This window comes from Colletotrichum fructicola, assembly GCF_000319635.2.
Source record: "Colletotrichum fructicola Nara gc5 chromosome Unknown KSG_Nara_v1_contig08, whole genome shotgun sequence".
Taxonomy (NCBI): domain Eukaryota; kingdom Fungi; phylum Ascomycota; class Sordariomycetes; order Glomerellales; family Glomerellaceae; genus Colletotrichum; species Colletotrichum fructicola.
The window spans coordinates 2481287-2499143 of NW_027094058.1; the positions used below are offsets into that span (position 1 = coordinate 2481287).

A 17857-nucleotide genomic window follows, 5' to 3' on the forward strand; every position below is an offset into this window, starting at 1 on the left:
GTGGAGTACACTTTACCATGGATTCGATATCTCCAACGTCGTCCATTTTACGTTTCACTTCTTGCCCTGTGACTGCTCTGCCTCACGGAAGAGGAGGCCTTTGGATTCCTCGGCATACAAACACCTTTCGTTCGGTTGTCATGTCCGAGCAACTACCGGTTGACGGAATACCACTTCACGACAGCGATGGACCTTGCTAGAGCCGTTTTGCTACACTTGATCCGCCATTGGCTGCAATACGCTCTCTTCCTCTGTCTTCCATTCGTAGTGCATTGTGAGAGGTGCCTATCCTAATCAACAATGGTAAGACAATCAAGTTTGGCCAACCTCCATAATTTAGCTCCCGCCTCCGCACGGATGCATTTCGGTCAGGACCAAGCCTTGCCTATCCAGTTTCGTCTTCATCTTCCTTTCTTGCACCCTATTTCAGACGACGGGCATCTAGAGGCAGTGCACCATCATGTCGTTTAGCAGTTGATCTATTCAATGCGCTGACTCGGTTTGCGGCGAATGCAACGGCTCTCGGGCCTCCCGTCATCTCCTCGACTGATGTTAGTCTTTGACACTGCAGACACAGATATCCCTAAGCTTTTCAGGGTCCCCAGCCAGCCCACAGACCCCTAGTTTTGGCTCTGCAATGCAGGAAGCCCGGGCTTCCGGCCGAGAGGGACGGCACCTCGAGGCTTGATGGCCGAGTGCCATTGCTTCAGAGTCAAAAGTAGTTTTTCCAACGTCGTCGACTCCCAGTTCGTTGCAAGAGAAAACATTATAAACGTTTTGGGCTGATGTCTCATCTCTTACAGCTGGAACCTTCGTTTCCGCAGCCCAAGTCCGTTTCTCAGACTAGCCAGCCACGAGTTACCGATCATGTCAAGAGTCAGCCTGATCCCGAGCGGAACGTGGCTCGTTTCCGTTATGTGCTTGCTTGTGAGATGGGAGACGAACGGACCACAGCAGGCCACGCCGCTGACCAAGGTATGAGAGTGCCACCTCCGCTATGCCTGTTTCCAGGTTCTTGCAGACTACCTGCTGCGTTGGCCATGGAACTGGGGGCGGCCGATCCAGGCAAGCAAGAAGCGAGCAATGGCAACATCAGCAGGGTGAAATCCTTTTCGCAGATCATATCATTACCACATAAGCCAATTAATAAGAAGCGCCTGATGATAAGTAAGCGTGGCTGACATGCCCACATTTCGTCCATTCATCGCCACAGTTCCCTCTAAAGGTTCAAAGGGAAACGCTGCACGTTGTACGGGCTGCATGCCTCGTGCGGACGGACTTGTTGGGTGGGGGTTCTACGAAACGGGCGGTTGTTTCTCGACGTGATGGGATGAAGTAAAGCCTCGTTCGTTTTTTCTCTATGCGACGGCGAGGTTTCTCTGTGGTAGTACTGTGAAGTGGTACGCGCTTTCTGCGCGCGCGCGATGCGCTGTGCAGGACGGGAACCGGGGAGAAGGGAGAAACAGATGTTCGGGAGCGATGCCGTGCGACGGTTCTGTCGGAGATGGCAGACTCGGGATTCCGGGGAAGTACCAATAGCATTTGCGTTGACGTCGAGGGTTCTGATGACACTGCGACTTGTCTCGCGTCTCCCCAGGCATGAGAGAACCCGATTCCGAGCTTGTCTTGCATTGGCGGCCGCGGCGGGTTCGGCTCGCCGCCTGGTTCCTTCAGACGTATGAATGAATGCAAAGACGCGCCTGTTCAACGCGTTCTTCCATCAATTCTGCCATGGGGGGGGGGGGCCTTGGCTAGCTGCTCGGGTCAGCCACATCCGGGCTCCCATCAGAGATGACCTGGACTCTCGATGAGGCACGCATTTATGGGATGACGTTGTACCAGAATAGCCTCTGTCTCGCTCAGCTCCGGCGGCGAGATGCATCACGATATCAATCTGGGGAAGCACAGCAGTAGGCGTTATTCGGAATGGAAGACGAGGCGAAGGGATTCTTTGTGAAGTAGCGGTAGGTGACTGACGTAAGGTAGGTACCTCGTGCCTGTGGGTAGTGTTATCGATAGGTGTAACAGTGTTGGCGATAAGGATGGCTTTCCGATAAGAGCTTGCAAGCGCCACAACGCGCGCCTCTGATTCGTTTGTCAGCCGCCCCGCGCCTCACCTCCATCAATTTTCATCACCATCAGCCTCAACAGGAAGGGGCGACGACATACTCATCGCCTGCACCAGCAACTCACCTCAGCATCAAGATTTCCACAGGGGAAGTACATCATGACGAGTCTCAAGCGCTCGTTTGAGGCGGATCCCTTTGCCGCGAACATCTCCAGCAAGGTCTATGTCCGTTCTACGAGGAAAGGCAAGGTTCAGAAGATTGTGAGGGAGGTCTACCTGCGTCAAGATATCCCCTGCTCATCTAAGCTTTGCCGGAGCTGCCTTCAGACGGCCCCCAGAGATGCGGCCAACAACAGTAAGTGAGACATGTCTGCATCGACACGAGCTGTACGCTGATAAGATCCCCCAGTCCAACCATTCGTCCTCTCGGACAAGCCCGCCGGGACTAAGGCGTTCCCTCAGGGGCACTATATCGTCCCAGACACCAATGCGCTCCTGAACGCTATGGATCTCTTCGAACAAGGCTCTGCATTTTACGATGTCATCATTCTGCAGACTGTTCTCGAGGAGCTGCGCAATCGCTCGCTACCGCTATACAACCGTCTCGTCGGCCTGACCAAGAGCGAGGACAAGCGCTTCTATGTCTTCTTCAACGACTTCCGATTGGAGACATACGTCAATCGCGAGCCTAACGAGACCGTTAACGACCGAAATGACCGTGCTGTACGCAAGGCTGTCAAGTGGTACGCCGACCACCTGGCGCAAGCCAAAGCCAAGAGCGTCCCTGCCGTTGTCATGCTCAGTGACGACCAAGATTGCTTGAAGAAGGCTAAGACAGAGGGTGTCGCTGCCATGTCTCTGCGTGATTACGTTGGAGGCCTCGAAGATAGCGACAGACTGCTGGACATGGTCGCCGAGTCGCGAAACTCTGACTTTTCCAAGAAGCCCAGCGGGCCCTTGTACGCGGAATACTACAGCATGTCCAAGATGATGACTGGTGTCAAGGCTGGATTGATGCACCAGGGTAACTTCAATGTCTCTCCTTACAACTATCTGGAAGGTTCTATCAACGTCCCCGCGTTCCCAAAGCCTCTTATTGTGCTGGGAAGAGAGAACATCAACCGCGCAGTCAACGGTGACGTCGTAGTCGTCGAGGTTCTGCCCAAGGACCAGTGGAAGGAGCCTTCCACAAAAATCATTGAGGAAGAGGCCATTACCCGCGACGAGAATGCCGATGCCGAAGAAGCTCAGGACTTTGTATCTGAGAAGGAGCGCAAGGCGCTGCAAGAGGAGGTCAAGAAGACACAGAGCAAGAGCACCGAGGGCCGGGCACAACCAACAGCAAAGGTTGTCGGCATCATTAAGCGTAACTGGCGTCAGTACGTCGGACATATCGATCCGTCATCGGCAAGCAAGAGCGGCGGCCAGGGCCGTAAGCAGGACAACGTCTTCCTCATTCCCATGGACAGGCGCATTCCCAAGATCAAGCTGCGCTCAAGACAAGTCTCTGAGCTCCTCGGCAAGCGTCTGTTGGTCACAATCGATGCCTGGGAGCGCGACTCAAGACATCCTGTCGGCCACTTTGTTCGTTCCCTGGGTGAGCTCGAGACCAAGGCGGCAGAGACGGAAGCCCTTCTCCTGGAGTACGACGTTCAGTACCGCCCATTCCCCAAAACCGTTCTGGACTGCTTGCCAAAGGAGGGTCATGACTGGAGGGTTCCTCAGAGTACGGAAGATCCGGGCTGGAGGGACAGAGAGGATCTTCGCAAACTCCTCATCTGCAGTATTGATCCCATTGGTTGCCAAGATATCGACGATGCTCTCCACGCCAGGCCACTTCCCAACGGCAACTTCGAGGTGGGCGTGCACATTGCCGACGTATCTCACTTCGTCAAACCCGGAAACGCCATGGACACAGAGGCTAGCTTACGTGGTACAACCGTATACCTTGTGGATAAGCGTATTGACATGTTACCTATGCTTCTCGGCACTGACCTCTGCTCGCTGAAGCCGTACGTCGAGCGCTACGCCTTCTCCTGTATCTGGGAGATGAACTCGAACGCAGATGTCGTCAGCGTTCGGTTCACCAAGTCGGTGATCCAGTCCAAGGAAGCCTTCAGCTATGAGGCGGCACAACTTCGTATCGATGACGGCTCCCAGCAGGACGACCTTACGAACAGCATCAGAACGCTTCTTGCACTGTCCAAGAAGCTGAAGCAGAAGCGTATGGATGCCGGTGCCCTCAGCCTGTCTTCTCCCGAGGTCAAGGTGCAGATGGAGTCCGAGACATCAGATCCCATCGACGTCAAAACGAAGCAGCACCTCGACACCATGTCTCTGGTCGAAGAGTTCATGTTGCTCGCAAACGTCAGTGTAGCTACCAAGATCCATGAGGCCTTCCCTCAGACCGCCATCCTCCGTCGTCACGGTGCTCCCCCCAAGACCAACTTTGACGAGCTTGCAGACCAGCTGCGTGTGAAGAAGGGGCTCGAGCTCCGTGTCGACTCTAGCAAGGCCCTTGCCGATTCCCTCGATACTTGCGTCGACCCAGCCAACCCCTTCTTCAACACCCTTGTCCGTATCATGGCCACTCGTTGCATGATGAGCGCCGAGTACTTCTGTTCCGGAACCCAGGCTTACCCTGAGTTCCGCCACTACGGTCTCGCCTCCGAGATCTACACCCATTTTACCTCTCCCATCCGTCGTTACGCCGATCTTGTGGCTCATCGCCAGCTCGCAGCCGCTATCGGCTACGAGGCCATCCACCCGGCTGTCCGTAGTCGCGGACGTCTGGAGGCAGTCTGCAAGAACATCAATGTCCGCCACCGCAATGCACAGCTTGCGGGCCGCGCCAGTATCGCGTACTACGTCGGCCAGGCGCTCAAGGGCAAGGTCGCCGAGGAAGAGGCGTTCGTGATGAAGGTGTTCAGCAACGGCTTCGTGGTTCTTGTGCCGAGGTTCGGTATCGAGGGACTCATTCGGCTCCGGGACCTTGCGGAGACGGAACCTGACAGTGTCTACGATGCGGAGAACTACACGCTCACGACATCGGGTAGCCGCAAGCTGAAGGTGGATCTCTTCCAGAAGGTCAAGGTCAAGGTCACTGATGAGAAGGACGAAGCCACCGGCAAGAGAGGTGTCAAGATGGAGCTTGTCAGCGCATGAGCTCTGAAATGGCTAAGAGTGGCATAGGAAAAAGTAACGGTGTTTTCTATTTCGTAATGTAACGTAGAAGACGGCATGGCGCCGCTGATAAAGGCTCGAGAAAATGCATAGCCCTCATGTTTTGAATTTTGTGACTTGAATCTCGGCAACCACCCTGTGCCAGTCAAGGTAAACTGTCTGCGCCTTGACGCCAATCACACAACTGCCTACTGCCCACACGGCAGACGTTTGTTTTCCATGCAAGCGAGAATATGGACCGACGTTGATTTCTTACTTTTGAATCCAAACAGCGCAGTGCTGTGTCTCTTAACCCCATCGCTCATCCCATTCACCACTTCTGCATGGCCTGAAACTCCAGTTTGACGCTTCTCTGCTCGAAAACAGGCAGTAGCCCCAATTTCGGAATCGAACAAAGTGCTACTGTTCGGCTAGAATAGTGTTCTGAAAACCGTCAAGGGCAGAGCGCGGCATCTTGTGAAGATGGTGGATTACGGAAAGCAACATCCTCTTGGTGTTAAATAAGCCAACTAGGGTTAGAATCCGATCTCATCCCTGATGAAGACGGGCCAGCAACCCATGCTTGTCTCTCACAATAACGTGGATGAGTGGAGGGCGTCCAGGGAATCATGGGCGGAAAGCAGACAAGGTGAAAGGCCTCCTGGATTTGGCTTTTCTAATTACAAGTGAGTTCAGAAGATGTCACCATGTCCACCAGTTGCAGAAGTCATACCAGAACAGGCAATTCCATGCTGAGAAATGAAGAGTTGAATGGTTCTTCCCGTGGGCGGGCTCCGACCTCGCCCTTTTCCAGTGGCCGCTCTTAATCTAGAACGACAAATGGCTAGTACGAACATCACAACAGTCATTTGAACCCGGAGGCAGCTTTTAAAGGCGGATGAGCATATGTGAATGAGGGCCAACGTGTTTTGATGGTCACTGCCCCTTTTTATTCTTTTCCCCTAAACCGCCCCAAACGCCGGGTAAATAGACGAGACAGCTAGGCCATGATGAAGAAAACCACAACGCATCTATACTCTTTTGATATCATGCTCCGCCCACACCCAAGATCTACTCATTATACCAACCAAGGCCTACTGCTCCATGGCATCGTCTCCAGCAGTAGCAGCCGCGCCTAGATCCGCGAAGAGGTCGTCAATGTTGAACTCCTTGGCCCATTCCGTGACGATAGTCTTCTGGTCAGGAGCAGCAGCGTCATCGGCAACAGAAGCAGTGGCAGCGGCATCCTTGACGTCGCCCTGGACAGCGAGCACAGGTGCCTCAACCCAACCCTGGATGCGTCCGTCACGCCAGTCCGTAACCACAGTCATGGCAGCAGCGGCGATGTTGGGAACACCACCGCGGCCAAGACGTCCGCGCTTGCGAGCAACCTGCACCAGAAAGTCGGTCGTAAGGTCGCCATCGGTGCGGCTGGGCATGAGAGGAGGCAGGTCGTACACATCCGTCAACTTCTGCAGCAGGTCGGGGGTCGCAGAGAGACGGCGCAGTAGCAGTGTGACGGCGGGAACCGGGTCGTCGATGTTCTTGGGGGGCACGGCGTTAAGGAGGACGAGGTGGGCGTGGGCGTCGGTTGAGTTCTTGAGCGACACGAGGCCAGACGAGGAAGCGTTAGAGGCGGAGGGGAAGACAATACCGGGGGAATCGAGGAGAGTAAGCTTGCTGTCGATCTTAACAGCGCGGATGCTCGTCGTGACACCGGCCTCGGCGCCGGCGGGGCAGGCCTTGGAAGAGCCGCGAGCGCCACTGAGGCGGCCCAGGAGGGCGTTGATGACGGAAGACTTGCCGACATTGGGATAGCCAATGACACCAACCGACACGGCGCGCTTGAGCTGTCTCGTCGCAGCGTACGACTTGAGAGCACGGAAGAGGTCTGCAGAAGTTTTTTGCACGGTGAGCTCCTTGTGGTTGAAGGTCTGCGCATTAGGCGCCGGGTTGGACGCGCGCAGGGGCAGAGTCGGGAAGTAGCGGCGCAGGTGGGTGAGCCATGCCTGGAGGGTCTTGGGGGGCACAAGATCGATCTTGTTGACGATCAGAATCAGACGCTTGCCGCCGTTGGCGGCGGCCATGACACTGCGCTCAACGTCGCGGGAGCGGGTGGATTCCGGGTCGCGGGCGTCGAGAACGTAGAGGATGACGTCGGCTTGTTCGACAACGTTCTTGAAGACCTTGTCAAAAGCCTTGCGGGAAGTCGCATTGCCAACAGCAATCTCGGCCGGGGCGTCCGAGTCGTCTGAATCCTCATCATCGTCCATCTCGTCGTCGTCGACGTCGCGCAGGTCCTTCTCGTAGCTCTGGGCGGCGGCTCTGGCGCTGGCGAGAAGCGCAGCCATGGGGTTCGACTCGTCCACGTCCTCGTCGTCGTCCTCGACCATCATGTCGTCATCCTCCTCCTCACCATCCTCGGCCATCCCGGTCGCATCTGCATCTTCAGCGGTAGCGACGCCGGTCTTGGCCGCCTTGGCCAGCTCGCGACGCTTTTGCGCCTCCTCGGCCTTGCGTAGCTTCTTCTCCTCAATCTCCTCGAGAATCTTTTCCTTGTAAGGGAACAGGTTGGGAATTCCCGGGTCCTTCTTGAGCTTGGAGCGCCATTCGGGGTTCTTCTTGGCGAGCTTTCTCTGTTTTCTCTGCTTGGCCGCCGACGCCTTCTCGATCTTGTGGCGAAGGCGGACGGGCGTCCTCTTGGACTTTGGCTCTGCGATATTGTTAGATGCAATCTATCAAGATTAGAAAGTTTCAACGTACTCTTGGGCTTGTTGATTGATCCGGCCATCTTGGAAAGCTGTCCGCGCAGAAAGTCGACAAGATGTTGCGGAGGAGGACGTTGTAATTGCTGCCGGGTCGCGACGAAATTTCCTACATACCGGCTTTGCGGTGGCCCAGTGCTTTCAAAAATTTAGTGGGAGGTCGGTTTCTGCCGGGTCTCACCGCTCGTTATCTCTATCAGACCCCCACCAGAGCCTCTCACCGCCCTGAGCTAGTCCTATCACGGAAGCCCCGTCAACCCGAGGGGCTGCCGTCCAGCCCGTGCAGTTCGTTGCGGGTACCCCAACCACGATCAACGTGCTGGGACTAGTGGACCGCAAGCGCTGACAAGGCAATGTTCGGCGGGCATGTCCGCTAAAAAAGGTGTAAGAGCGTGAGGTGTGACTCTTGCAGCGGATTACCAGACTTGTCGACGCCGACTTGCACTGGTCGTTTTCCATGTCACACAAAGAGTCATCCTGCCTCATCAACTCCAACTGGCTTCATATCAACTTACTTATCGACTGAAAGCCCTGCACCTGTACCACTCTGCATATATTTGAGACGCAAAGACTCTGGCGAACGAGCGTTCAGGCTTGTCAATAAAACTAGATTGTCACTTTTACACGTCTCTCGCATACTTGAGTAAGTTTTCGTACTGCTTAGAGCCCATGATCTTGACATTGACAACTCCGAAGCTCTCAACATGTCGTACACAGCCCCTCCGCAACGCAGCACCTTCGATGGTTTTCTATTCGATATGGACGGCACTATCATCGACTCAACGGAGGCCGTCATCAAGCACTGGCAAACGTAAGTAGCCAAATATCATCGTCATCAACCAGCTGCCCCTTGCATCAACTCTCCCCTCTCGTCTCCCCCGGGTTAGAAGAACTCCACTAACACATGAACCCCCTTTTCTCCCTTGCAGAGTCGGCAACGAAATAGGTGTCGCACCCGAGGTTATCCTCGAAACGTCTCACGGCCGCCGGAGTATCGACATCTTGAAGATTTTGGCCCCTGAAAAAGCAAACTGGGAATGTGAGTCCTCAGATCTCCTCTGCTCGGTCCCCTTGCTTCCCACTCCACCGTCCTGTCCCATCCACCACCGCTCCTTTACCCGCACAAATTCAGGTTGTCGTCCGAGTCACCGGGCAAGCAAGGGGGTTGTCAGGCACAAGAACAAAAGGCTAACTTTCCATCGCAGACACCCGTGAGATGGAGGGCCGACTTCCGAAACTGTACGGCAAGGACGCCGTCGAGATCCCGGGAGCGAGGGCACTGCTGGATGCCCTAATCAAGGAGAAGGCTCCCTGGGCTATTGTCACGTCGGGAACTGAGCCCCTCGTTGGCGGATGGCTCGAGGCCCTCGGCCTGCCCAAGCCCGAGCACCTCGTAACCGCCGAGTCCGTCGAGAACGGCAAGCCGGACCCAACCTGCTACAAGATCGGCCGCGAAAAGCTCGGTCTGCAAGACGCGTTTAAGCAGGTTCTTGTCTTTGAGGACAGCCCGGCAGGCATCAAGGCCGGCAAGGACGCTGGATGCAAGGTGCTTGGCCTCGTCACAAGCCACACCGTTGAGCAGGTTGTCAGCGCCGAGCCGGACTGGATCGTCCAAGACCTGGACTCAGTCAGGCTCATCGAAGTCAAGGGGGGTTCCATCACCTTGGAGTTCTCCAATGCCCTGGTGTCGGAGGTATCAGCTGCCTGAGGAATGGAGGCTCTGCTAATGAACCAATAGACTAGAATAGACTTCTCTACAATAGATTACAGCATTCAAATGCTATTGCTCGTGGTGCCCCTCTCGTTTGATAGATCTGGACGAACTAGGTTGCTAAGGGGTGAGCGTGTCTGGAGCCAACTGGACCGATGGTGAGATGGCCCAGAGACAATAATCTACCTCTGGGCTGACTTCTCCTTTAACCTGCTCCTGGAAAGACATCATGGAACTTCATACAAAGAAGCGAGCGTCAAGCAAGCAGCCTTCCGCAGATCCGAGGATGGCAATTGCTTCACCAGCCAGAAGGATCTTGAAGGAACCCAATGTCTACTCAGGAACAGACAATAGTGTAACGAAAACTGCAAGGCACCTTCCGAATGAACCCGGTCTGGGGTAAGTTGAGAAGGCCGCGGGCCCAAGACATGTGTCTCTTCGGTCCGGAGACGACACATGCCGCCTGTTGTGTGTCCATGGCGTGCAACCTCAGTATCCAAGAATATCTTGCTCCGGCCGAGTCTGTGATGCACCAACTTTCATTTGATTGTCTCGAAAGTTGATTCACATGACAACTGCGAGATTGGTGTCCCGTTTACATCATACAGTGCATGAACCATACCCTGAACCCAGAACCCGAGCCGACGGGCCTTCGCAGGATCAGACAAGACAACCCGCTGGTTTAGCCCGATTCTCCCCTTCGCCGAGCAGGAGATCAACTAGTCTCACGTATCTGAGTCCGGATGCCCCTAAAAGCAACATTTACCAACCAGCCAGCCCAATCGCCGCTCACGATGAGAGACAAGGGGCAAAAGCAAGCGTCCCCTCCAAGGATTGGATTCGTTTCACAGCAGAGTCGTATAAGGAACTTTACCAAGTTGCCGAATCCTTCCGGATGCCTGTTGTCCAACTTGTGCAGAAACTACACGATACCGACACCATGGTTGTGGCGCAACTTTGCATAACCGCAGGACGACATCGGTATTGACACAAGAGAGAAAAAAAAGTTAAAGAGAGACAGCGGGTTGACGAGTTAAGGGAGGGTGACCGCAAGCTGCGCTGCTGCAAGGCCCCGAGCGTACAACTGTTTTGCTTGTCAGCACGCAGTTTGCCCTGATTGACGGTCCGGTTACATGCAGGCCAGCAACGTGCACGCAGACGAACACGCGTGATATGAGAGATGAGCCAAGTGACATCTATAATCAGCATCTTGCAGTATATCCTAGAGATCCTCACTCCCCCTTGGGTCCCAACCGGCGATGTGTGTAACGGTCTGGGTCACACGAAAAGTCGGGCTGACCCCGAGTTGTTCATCTTCATTGGCGAAGGTTGGACAGCAGCGGAAAGTATTCCTCCACGTCACAGAGCTTTTTTTTTTTTTTTGGGGGGGGGGGGGGGGGGGGTTTGGTCATCTCCAACGCCTTTCTTGTTACATCATTGGATCTCACCACTTGGTCCCGACGGCCTTCTAGAGTCAGCGATTGCTGGTTCCCTAGTTGGCTGCGCCTTCATTGGCGGTAGGCGCCCGACGATGCTATTTCGACACGTATCACGGCATACGCCAACTCCCGCACGGGGGAAGCATGCAGGAACAGCCCGTCAGACTAACCCATGCCGGGCGCTGGCCGCGAGGGACGATTTGGTAGGTTAGGTATGATAAGAGGTACGATTATTGCAAGAGGGGGGGAAAAACAAAAGTGATATTTTCCCAGTAACGCGGCTTGAATGTGGCTGAACGGCCCTGTCAGGGGCAATGAATGCCACCGGCAGTTGTGGGAGGCTGCAGGTACACATTTTGGGCAAACTACCTTATCCGTAGCTGCGTGCAGCCGCAGGCGGTGGTGGAGGCAGCGGTGGTTGCGCCAACGACAGACACCGCCACGCCTTCAAGTTCGGAGAAGGCATCTCCATCTGGACTGGCAGTCATGTGCCAATCTCCATCGTGGTGAAACGGAGATTGTGAATCATGTAGTTATCAAGCCCGCAGCGCGCCGCGACGCTTGCCTAGACGATGAGGCCGCGGGGGATATTCCCATATGGCCGGGCCGGGCTGGGCTGGGCTGGCTTGGGCTGGGTTGTGTTGGGCGGAGGCTCCCATGTGGCTCGGTTTAGGGGCGGGCTAAGGTAGAGTCCGACAGACTGACAACAGACCGGACTCACAGCGCCAGGAGCCAGACAGCTGGGTCGATTGGACGGTTGGGAAAACGAGGCTGGCTGTCAGGGAGATAGAAGGGGTGGAAAAACCACCTACTCATGAGCGACAGCCCGTGGTGTTCGTTTCTACACCATCTATCCGTACTTACCGTGGCGACGGCGACGGCGACCGCTGCTGTTTCGTCGTCCTTGACTCTTTCGCTACGGTTTCACGGATGGTCTGGCGATATCCGTAGATGGGGGGTGATGTTTTGGTGCCTTGCATGATACCATGATGTCCTCCCTCCCTCCCCCTCCGTGCCACTTCACTTCGCGCGGCGGCCGTAGGTTGTGCTCCGTCGGGACTCACTCGGCAGCGGAGCCGGACACAGCCTGACTCGAGATGACCATGTCGGGGAGGCTGTGCCAAACCCAAGCGAGCGAGAAGGAAATTGTGCAGTCGTAGACGATGGGTCACCTGGGTTGGGTGGGGACGGACGCGCGCGCCAGCCCGGTCAACAACGGGTGCAGCACGCGTCGTCTCTCGACGTTTTCCTTTTACGGCCGTAACGAGGACCCTTGACGTGAGTTTAATGAGGGAAGCATGGGCCCGAGGCTTGCGGGCAGGGGCCTCGATGGAAAACCAACAGCGGTGGCCCCTTGTCGGCAGAAACGAATACTTACTACTACGGTACAACACTACAACTTGCCCTCTCAGCTATGAGGTCTGTGCCTGCTCTCTCTCTCAGTCTCTCTCCAGTGCGTGCTCCACACGCAGGGGCAGGGTCGGCATCTCGTCCATCTCATCAGTCGTCACGGTCGGCGCCGCACGTGGCCGCCGGGGCCCGATTTTGATCCCAATCTCATTCTCCCCGTTTGCCGCCGTTTCCACCTTTTGAATCTTGATGAGGACGCCATGCCCCCATCATCCTGGTGCACTGCTGTTGTTTTTGGTGTTGGCCGCGTTGGTGGTGGTGGGTGGTGGCCTGTCTTCAGGTTGCAACATCCCCAAGGATCCAAGCCACGCTGTATCCGTTCCGTACTCTGTACCGTACCTCGTATATCGTCATTGCCGTTTGTTGAAATCAATGACCTTGGTGACACGCACCTGCACGTCCAGAAAGAAAGAACAACGACCGACTTGAGCGGTTGGGTGATAATGCCATCCATCCAGCTCATCAAGCACGGCCATCTGTCACATGTCCCTTTCTTGGCTGGGTGTCTGTATCTGTATCCGTACGGTACGTACGGCGCCAATGGCCCCTTTTCGTTGCATCGTGCCTCGCGCATGTACGTCAACAACAGACTCATCTCCCCTGTGCAGATTTGCCAGCCCAGGGTCATGACTAATTCAGCAAGCCCCCGTGTCCGCCATCCCGTCCCTAGACATCACGAAGATGGATGGCGTGTTGTACGGATGGTCCGTAGTTTTTTTGCTGGTGTTACTCCGCCGCAGCGACCGGCGTTGTTGGTCTTGACTCTTGAGTGCTTCTGGCATTGTACCAGGTAGTCGGACCGCCCGCCCGCTTCCCGCATTCCAGAATGCCGCGCCAGTGTCCATTCGTCGCATTTCGCAGGTTTGTTCTTGTCTCGACGACATCGTCGTTGGTCAAAGAGAAAGGCAAATGATACCTACGTTGCTTAGCATGCATCCCGGCCCCGGTACGAATCGCTGCTCGCGAGATGGCGATCTGGCGGCGGCCTGTTGGCCGAGTTGGAGACGAGACACCAAAATAGAAGCGGTAGCCTCCGGCCCAATCCCCAATCCCAGTCCGCTGAGCCCTGCGATGGTGTGCTGGGTTTTGCCAACATCATCTCCGGGGATGGATTCTCTGTGTCGTCAAAATCGGCTGAGCAGCCAGGGTTGATCGCGCAAGCCTGACATACATACGATGTCTTCTGGTTCGGGGTCCATCGTCCATGAAGGCAGGCTTAGGGTACCATGGCGCTGGTAACAGAAGAGATCCCGCTCCCGCCTTCGCCATGTACGTACAAGCAAGTCAAGGAGACGATATGCGCTAATGACGCCGCAAACCCACTGTAAATCTTGATGAGAGGCACTCCACGAGGTAGAAATCCATCTGACGAACAGCTCTGCCGCCTGCGCCTTTCCCTAGTTCACTGCGAAGAATATGTACTGCGTATACATGGATATTTTTGACTCGGGTTTGGATATCTTTCATGTCTCCTCCCCCACCCCCGCGGGCGTCTTCAATGACTCAGGGAGTGTCGTTCGCCGCTTCCTGAATGTCCATGTCAGACCTGGAACATGTTGGTAGTCGCCATCAACTAGTACGGAGGGGAGCATGAAGAAGATAGCCACGCGACTCCGAGATGTTCGCCTCGACCCGGCTCGGTGGGATAATCTTCTGTATCGAGGCATACGCGAGCTATCGTACGCTGTCCAATCAGGCTTGTCAACTGTGCCAAGCATCTGGGACCACTGAGACAACGGCTCCTTTGGCTGATTTAGTTTCTTTGGCGCACTCGGTCTTTGAAGAGCTCCCAAGTAACGCTCCAGGCCGCTCCTCTCTTGCGTCGATCCAGAGACTTCGGCACGTAGAACCAACGGCCCCGTTTGGATTTTGAGAAAAAAAAAAAGCCTTTGTGGGCAGCTGAGCGCTGTGACACGCCGCGACTCCGCGTGGACATTTCATTGAAGCCACAGAGACTGATATCGATGCTTACATAACGATCACAGAACACCTCCGAGTTCTGAGCAGTACTTGCTATGGCGACCACAGTTTGACGGCACAGTCAACCATACATGAATGCTACCGTGCTGTGCGATTTCGCGCCCATACCGAAAGTTCTCGAGGCGGCTTCGCTGGTGAGGTTACAACGCCTACGGATGGGCGACGGTCCGAGAAACACCCCACGTCACCACCCGGGGACATCGTCTTTGCCCTGCTGGCTCATATTCCCCCCCATCAGCGCCAATCAAGCGTTGATTCAAGCGTTGCGTGGTCCACATGAGCAAGGGCCGAGAACGAAGCGACAGACCGCAACTGATCCTCGCTATCACCTTCATTGAGACTTGTTGGCCGACTCACAAAAGGTGATGGACACAGAAGGTCTGGGACAGTCGATGGCTTTCAAGGTGTCCCATGCGCGCACTGGAGCCGGTCTAGACTTGAATGTAGTGTAGAATGCCGCTGGATCGCCATCCGATAACCATTATGAAGGCGTCAAACATAGACCACGCTTCTCAAATGGACGGCTGCTCTCTCCCACCAAACTCACCGAAGCCCACTCTGAAATTCGCCGCCGGAACTCTATAGGCGAGGAGTCGGCATGCGCAGGATGTGATGTGTGCTGCTAGGATGTATTCCTTCGGAGTTTTGGCCGGGATTCTCAAGGTGCCGCAGACGTGCTGCCATCGGCAAGATCATGCGGGGTGTACGAGCCTGGACCGCCCAGCTGAACAAAACGAGAAAAGGCTGAACTGTGATAACACTCGACATGACGATGGAGTTTCCTGTTTAACTGAGGATCCATGCTGAGATGCCGCCACTCCAGTCCAGCGTACCTATCATCTCCCTAGCTTCTCATCTCCAGAGCCTGCTGCGGATAGAGGACGGCGATTTTGCGCTTTCGGCGTCGATGCCGCAAAGCGAGAACGATTGTTTCCTGGCAGGGGGCCGGGGGGTCCTATAATGCACATCTTAAGAAAATCCAACAGACGAACCTTGGGGTTGGTCCAGGTCTGGCGACCTTGTCTGGCTTTTAGCACTGTAACGCCGACGGGCAAGCCAATTGACAGCATGGGCAGCAACCACCAGCGTCTGGGATCAGCCGCTTTTCAAACAGACGCCCGGGTGGCGCGATGTCACACTAGATTATGCCTTCAAGTCGGTTTTCGATGCCACGGACGCTGGTGAGCGCCCATCGCCAGAAACCTGATCTTCCGGTGGTGGTATATCGAGATACCGGAAGATGCCGTTGGGATCGCAAATTGGCGGCTTGGATTTCATCTCGTGCTCGGGAGGAGTAGCTAAAGTTCACCATGCTGTCGTATTGTAGAGCTGACGCCTCAAGCGAGACTGTGCGTGTTGACCTTGACACTGTCCAGTATTACCTCGAAAGGACATTGACCACGGAGAATTGGCGGCAGGGTGTGGTCACCGAGTCGTTCAATCCGGTATTGCGTGACGAGGCGGCAGACTTCCGCGGGCTGCATGACAGATCGCAAGCCACTTGGGTGCAGTCAATGCGCACTCCGTCCCAGACCACTGACGCTTACTCTTGCTCTTGTCAGGTTTAAGCGGAACGGCTTCCCGCCGTAAGATGTTTGTCATGCGCAGCACGGGCAATGATGGACCTGTCAGTTCTGCGAATCGGGGGCAGCTCTGGAAATGAGCTTCCGGGAATAGCAGCAGTTCCCCGTGCTGTTGTACGACTCTGCAAGACTGACGGCTTAGCTCGAGGGGACTCTGTCAATCCTTTATTGCCCTGGACTATCCGTAGTGTTCTTGCAGACGGAAATCCAGTTGTCAAGCCCAGCACTGGTAACGCAGTCTTGCGGCTTAGAAACAGAAGTACGTAGCTGACTAGTCGTGAGGTCCCCGGAGAGGCGGGGATGCGCGCATAGGTATCGTGACCTGAGGACGCTAAGACTGGATGTGGCATGAAATCCGTTACTACTGCTCCAGGCTCTGTCGCGCTCTTCCGATGTCACAGCCATGATAGGGTCTCTGCCGGCTCAGAATCATTGTCAAGCAGTTCCCACTCCTGGCAGCACATTTGAAGGCGTTTCTGTGCCTCTCCAAGCAGAAGCCAGACCGCACAAGCTCTCTCGGCAAATGCTCATGATACGGCCGAGAGGCATCGGTGTGCTGGCAGCTCGAGCGCTTCTTGGGCTGACCAAAGGGCTGGAAAGACCTCGGAAAGCAGACATGGGCGAGCTGAACGTGTGTATCATCGCCTATGGCTTGATAGAGCCCGATTGTTGCAGAACAATGGTGTGGGAGAAGCATTGGATGTACGTGCTGCGGTGCGACCTGTTGTCGAGGTTTTCTGGCCCTGCGATCCGTGCATACGGCGGAGCGATGGCTGCACGGCGAACTTCGAAGGAGCGTTCGGAGCGTCGGAGGCCAACTCCACCCACATTTCCTCTGGCTCCACTTGTGCTCTTTGCACGGCAGACGGTGCATTCACTTATGGAGTGAAGTCGCCCGCCGGCAGACAGTGCGAGTGGATTTGGGTGAAAATGATTTGTGAAGCGTGCTCAGGCTAAGGTGCTGCATCTTTGTTAATCAGAAGGTTGCTCGGCTCTGCGCGAAGAAACGAGGCATCAGCACCTGTTGACGGACCGGATCTCCTTGGTCGTAGCAGCGGCAACGGTAACGGCTGGAGGCCAGATGCAAGTCCAAGATTCACATAATGAGTGGTCTCCCAAGGCAAAGGCCAGGCAGGTCTCAGCCTGAAAAGGCATGGGCTTGATGCGTTTGGGCACCTCCGGCGTCGTCAAAGTTTGACTTGCTTGCGAGCCAACGCAACGCCGAGTGAGACACGCGGAAGCCAGGTGGGGGGCCCATTGAGCTAGCCTGCGGGAACAGCGGTAGGTACCTTACTGCGTACCTCGAGAGCGCCGTAAAGGGGCCAGCCGTCTCCTTCTGGGCGACCTCCAGCTACGGCTGGGCCTGTTTGGGCCTTGTGTTGCAAAGCAGGCAAAAGAAGAGCCGACGAGTGGTGACGACGATGCCCGTTTTGTCGTAGCAGGTCATCGTCGACGGGGATCATGGTGATCGTTGCAGGCAAGCCGTGGCGAAGAGTGGAAAACGGCCGCGAAGGCTGGCCATTCGACATACGTAGTAGGTATCCCTCCCTCTTCAAGGCGGACGACGCAGTGGCTGGCCCGAACTTGCATCACAGCGTTACGTTTTGGGACTCGCTGAGGAGAATCGGGAAGTCGTAGGACCGTAAAGCACCCCACCAACTTGTCAGTTGATCACAGCGGGGGGGAGAAAAAAAGTTGTCGTTTTCTTTTTCTCTTTTTTGGCGTCGTTGAGGTGCGTT

General features: G+C 55.4%; 3 protein-coding genes across 3 annotated transcripts; 2 read left to right on the plus strand and 1 right to left on the minus strand.

The window, feature by feature from the left end:
* Window positions 1-2227: 2227 nt before the first annotated feature.
* On the plus strand, window positions 2228-5233 carry dis3 (Exosome complex exonuclease dis3; the record flags this gene model as incomplete). The annotated part of the gene is made up of 2 exons (XM_032023402.1): window positions 2228-2423; window positions 2478-5233. The coding sequence occupies 2 exons, from the start codon at window positions 2228-2230 to the stop codon at window positions 5231-5233; spliced, it is 2952 nt and encodes a 983-aa protein (XP_031879838.1).
* Window positions 5234-6324: 1091 nt separating this feature from the next.
* On the minus strand, window positions 6325-8021 carry NUG1 (Nuclear GTP-binding protein NUG1; the record flags this gene model as incomplete). Its single annotated transcript, XM_032023401.1, has 2 exons — window positions 6325-7943; window positions 7994-8021. 2 exons carry the CDS (start codon window positions 8019-8021, stop codon window positions 6325-6327), a joined length of 1647 nt encoding a protein of 548 aa, XP_031879837.1.
* Window positions 8022-8361: 340 nt separating this feature from the next.
* GPP2-0 (Glycerol-1-phosphate phosphohydrolase 2) lies at window positions 8362-9703 on the plus strand (the record flags this gene model as incomplete). Its single annotated transcript, XM_032023400.1, has 5 exons — window positions 8362-8379; window positions 8566-8638; window positions 8692-8806; window positions 8925-9034; window positions 9201-9703. The coding sequence occupies 5 exons, from the start codon at window positions 8362-8364 to the stop codon at window positions 9701-9703; spliced, it is 819 nt and encodes a 272-aa protein (XP_031879831.1).
* Between the last annotated feature and the right edge of the window lie 8154 nt (window positions 9704-17857).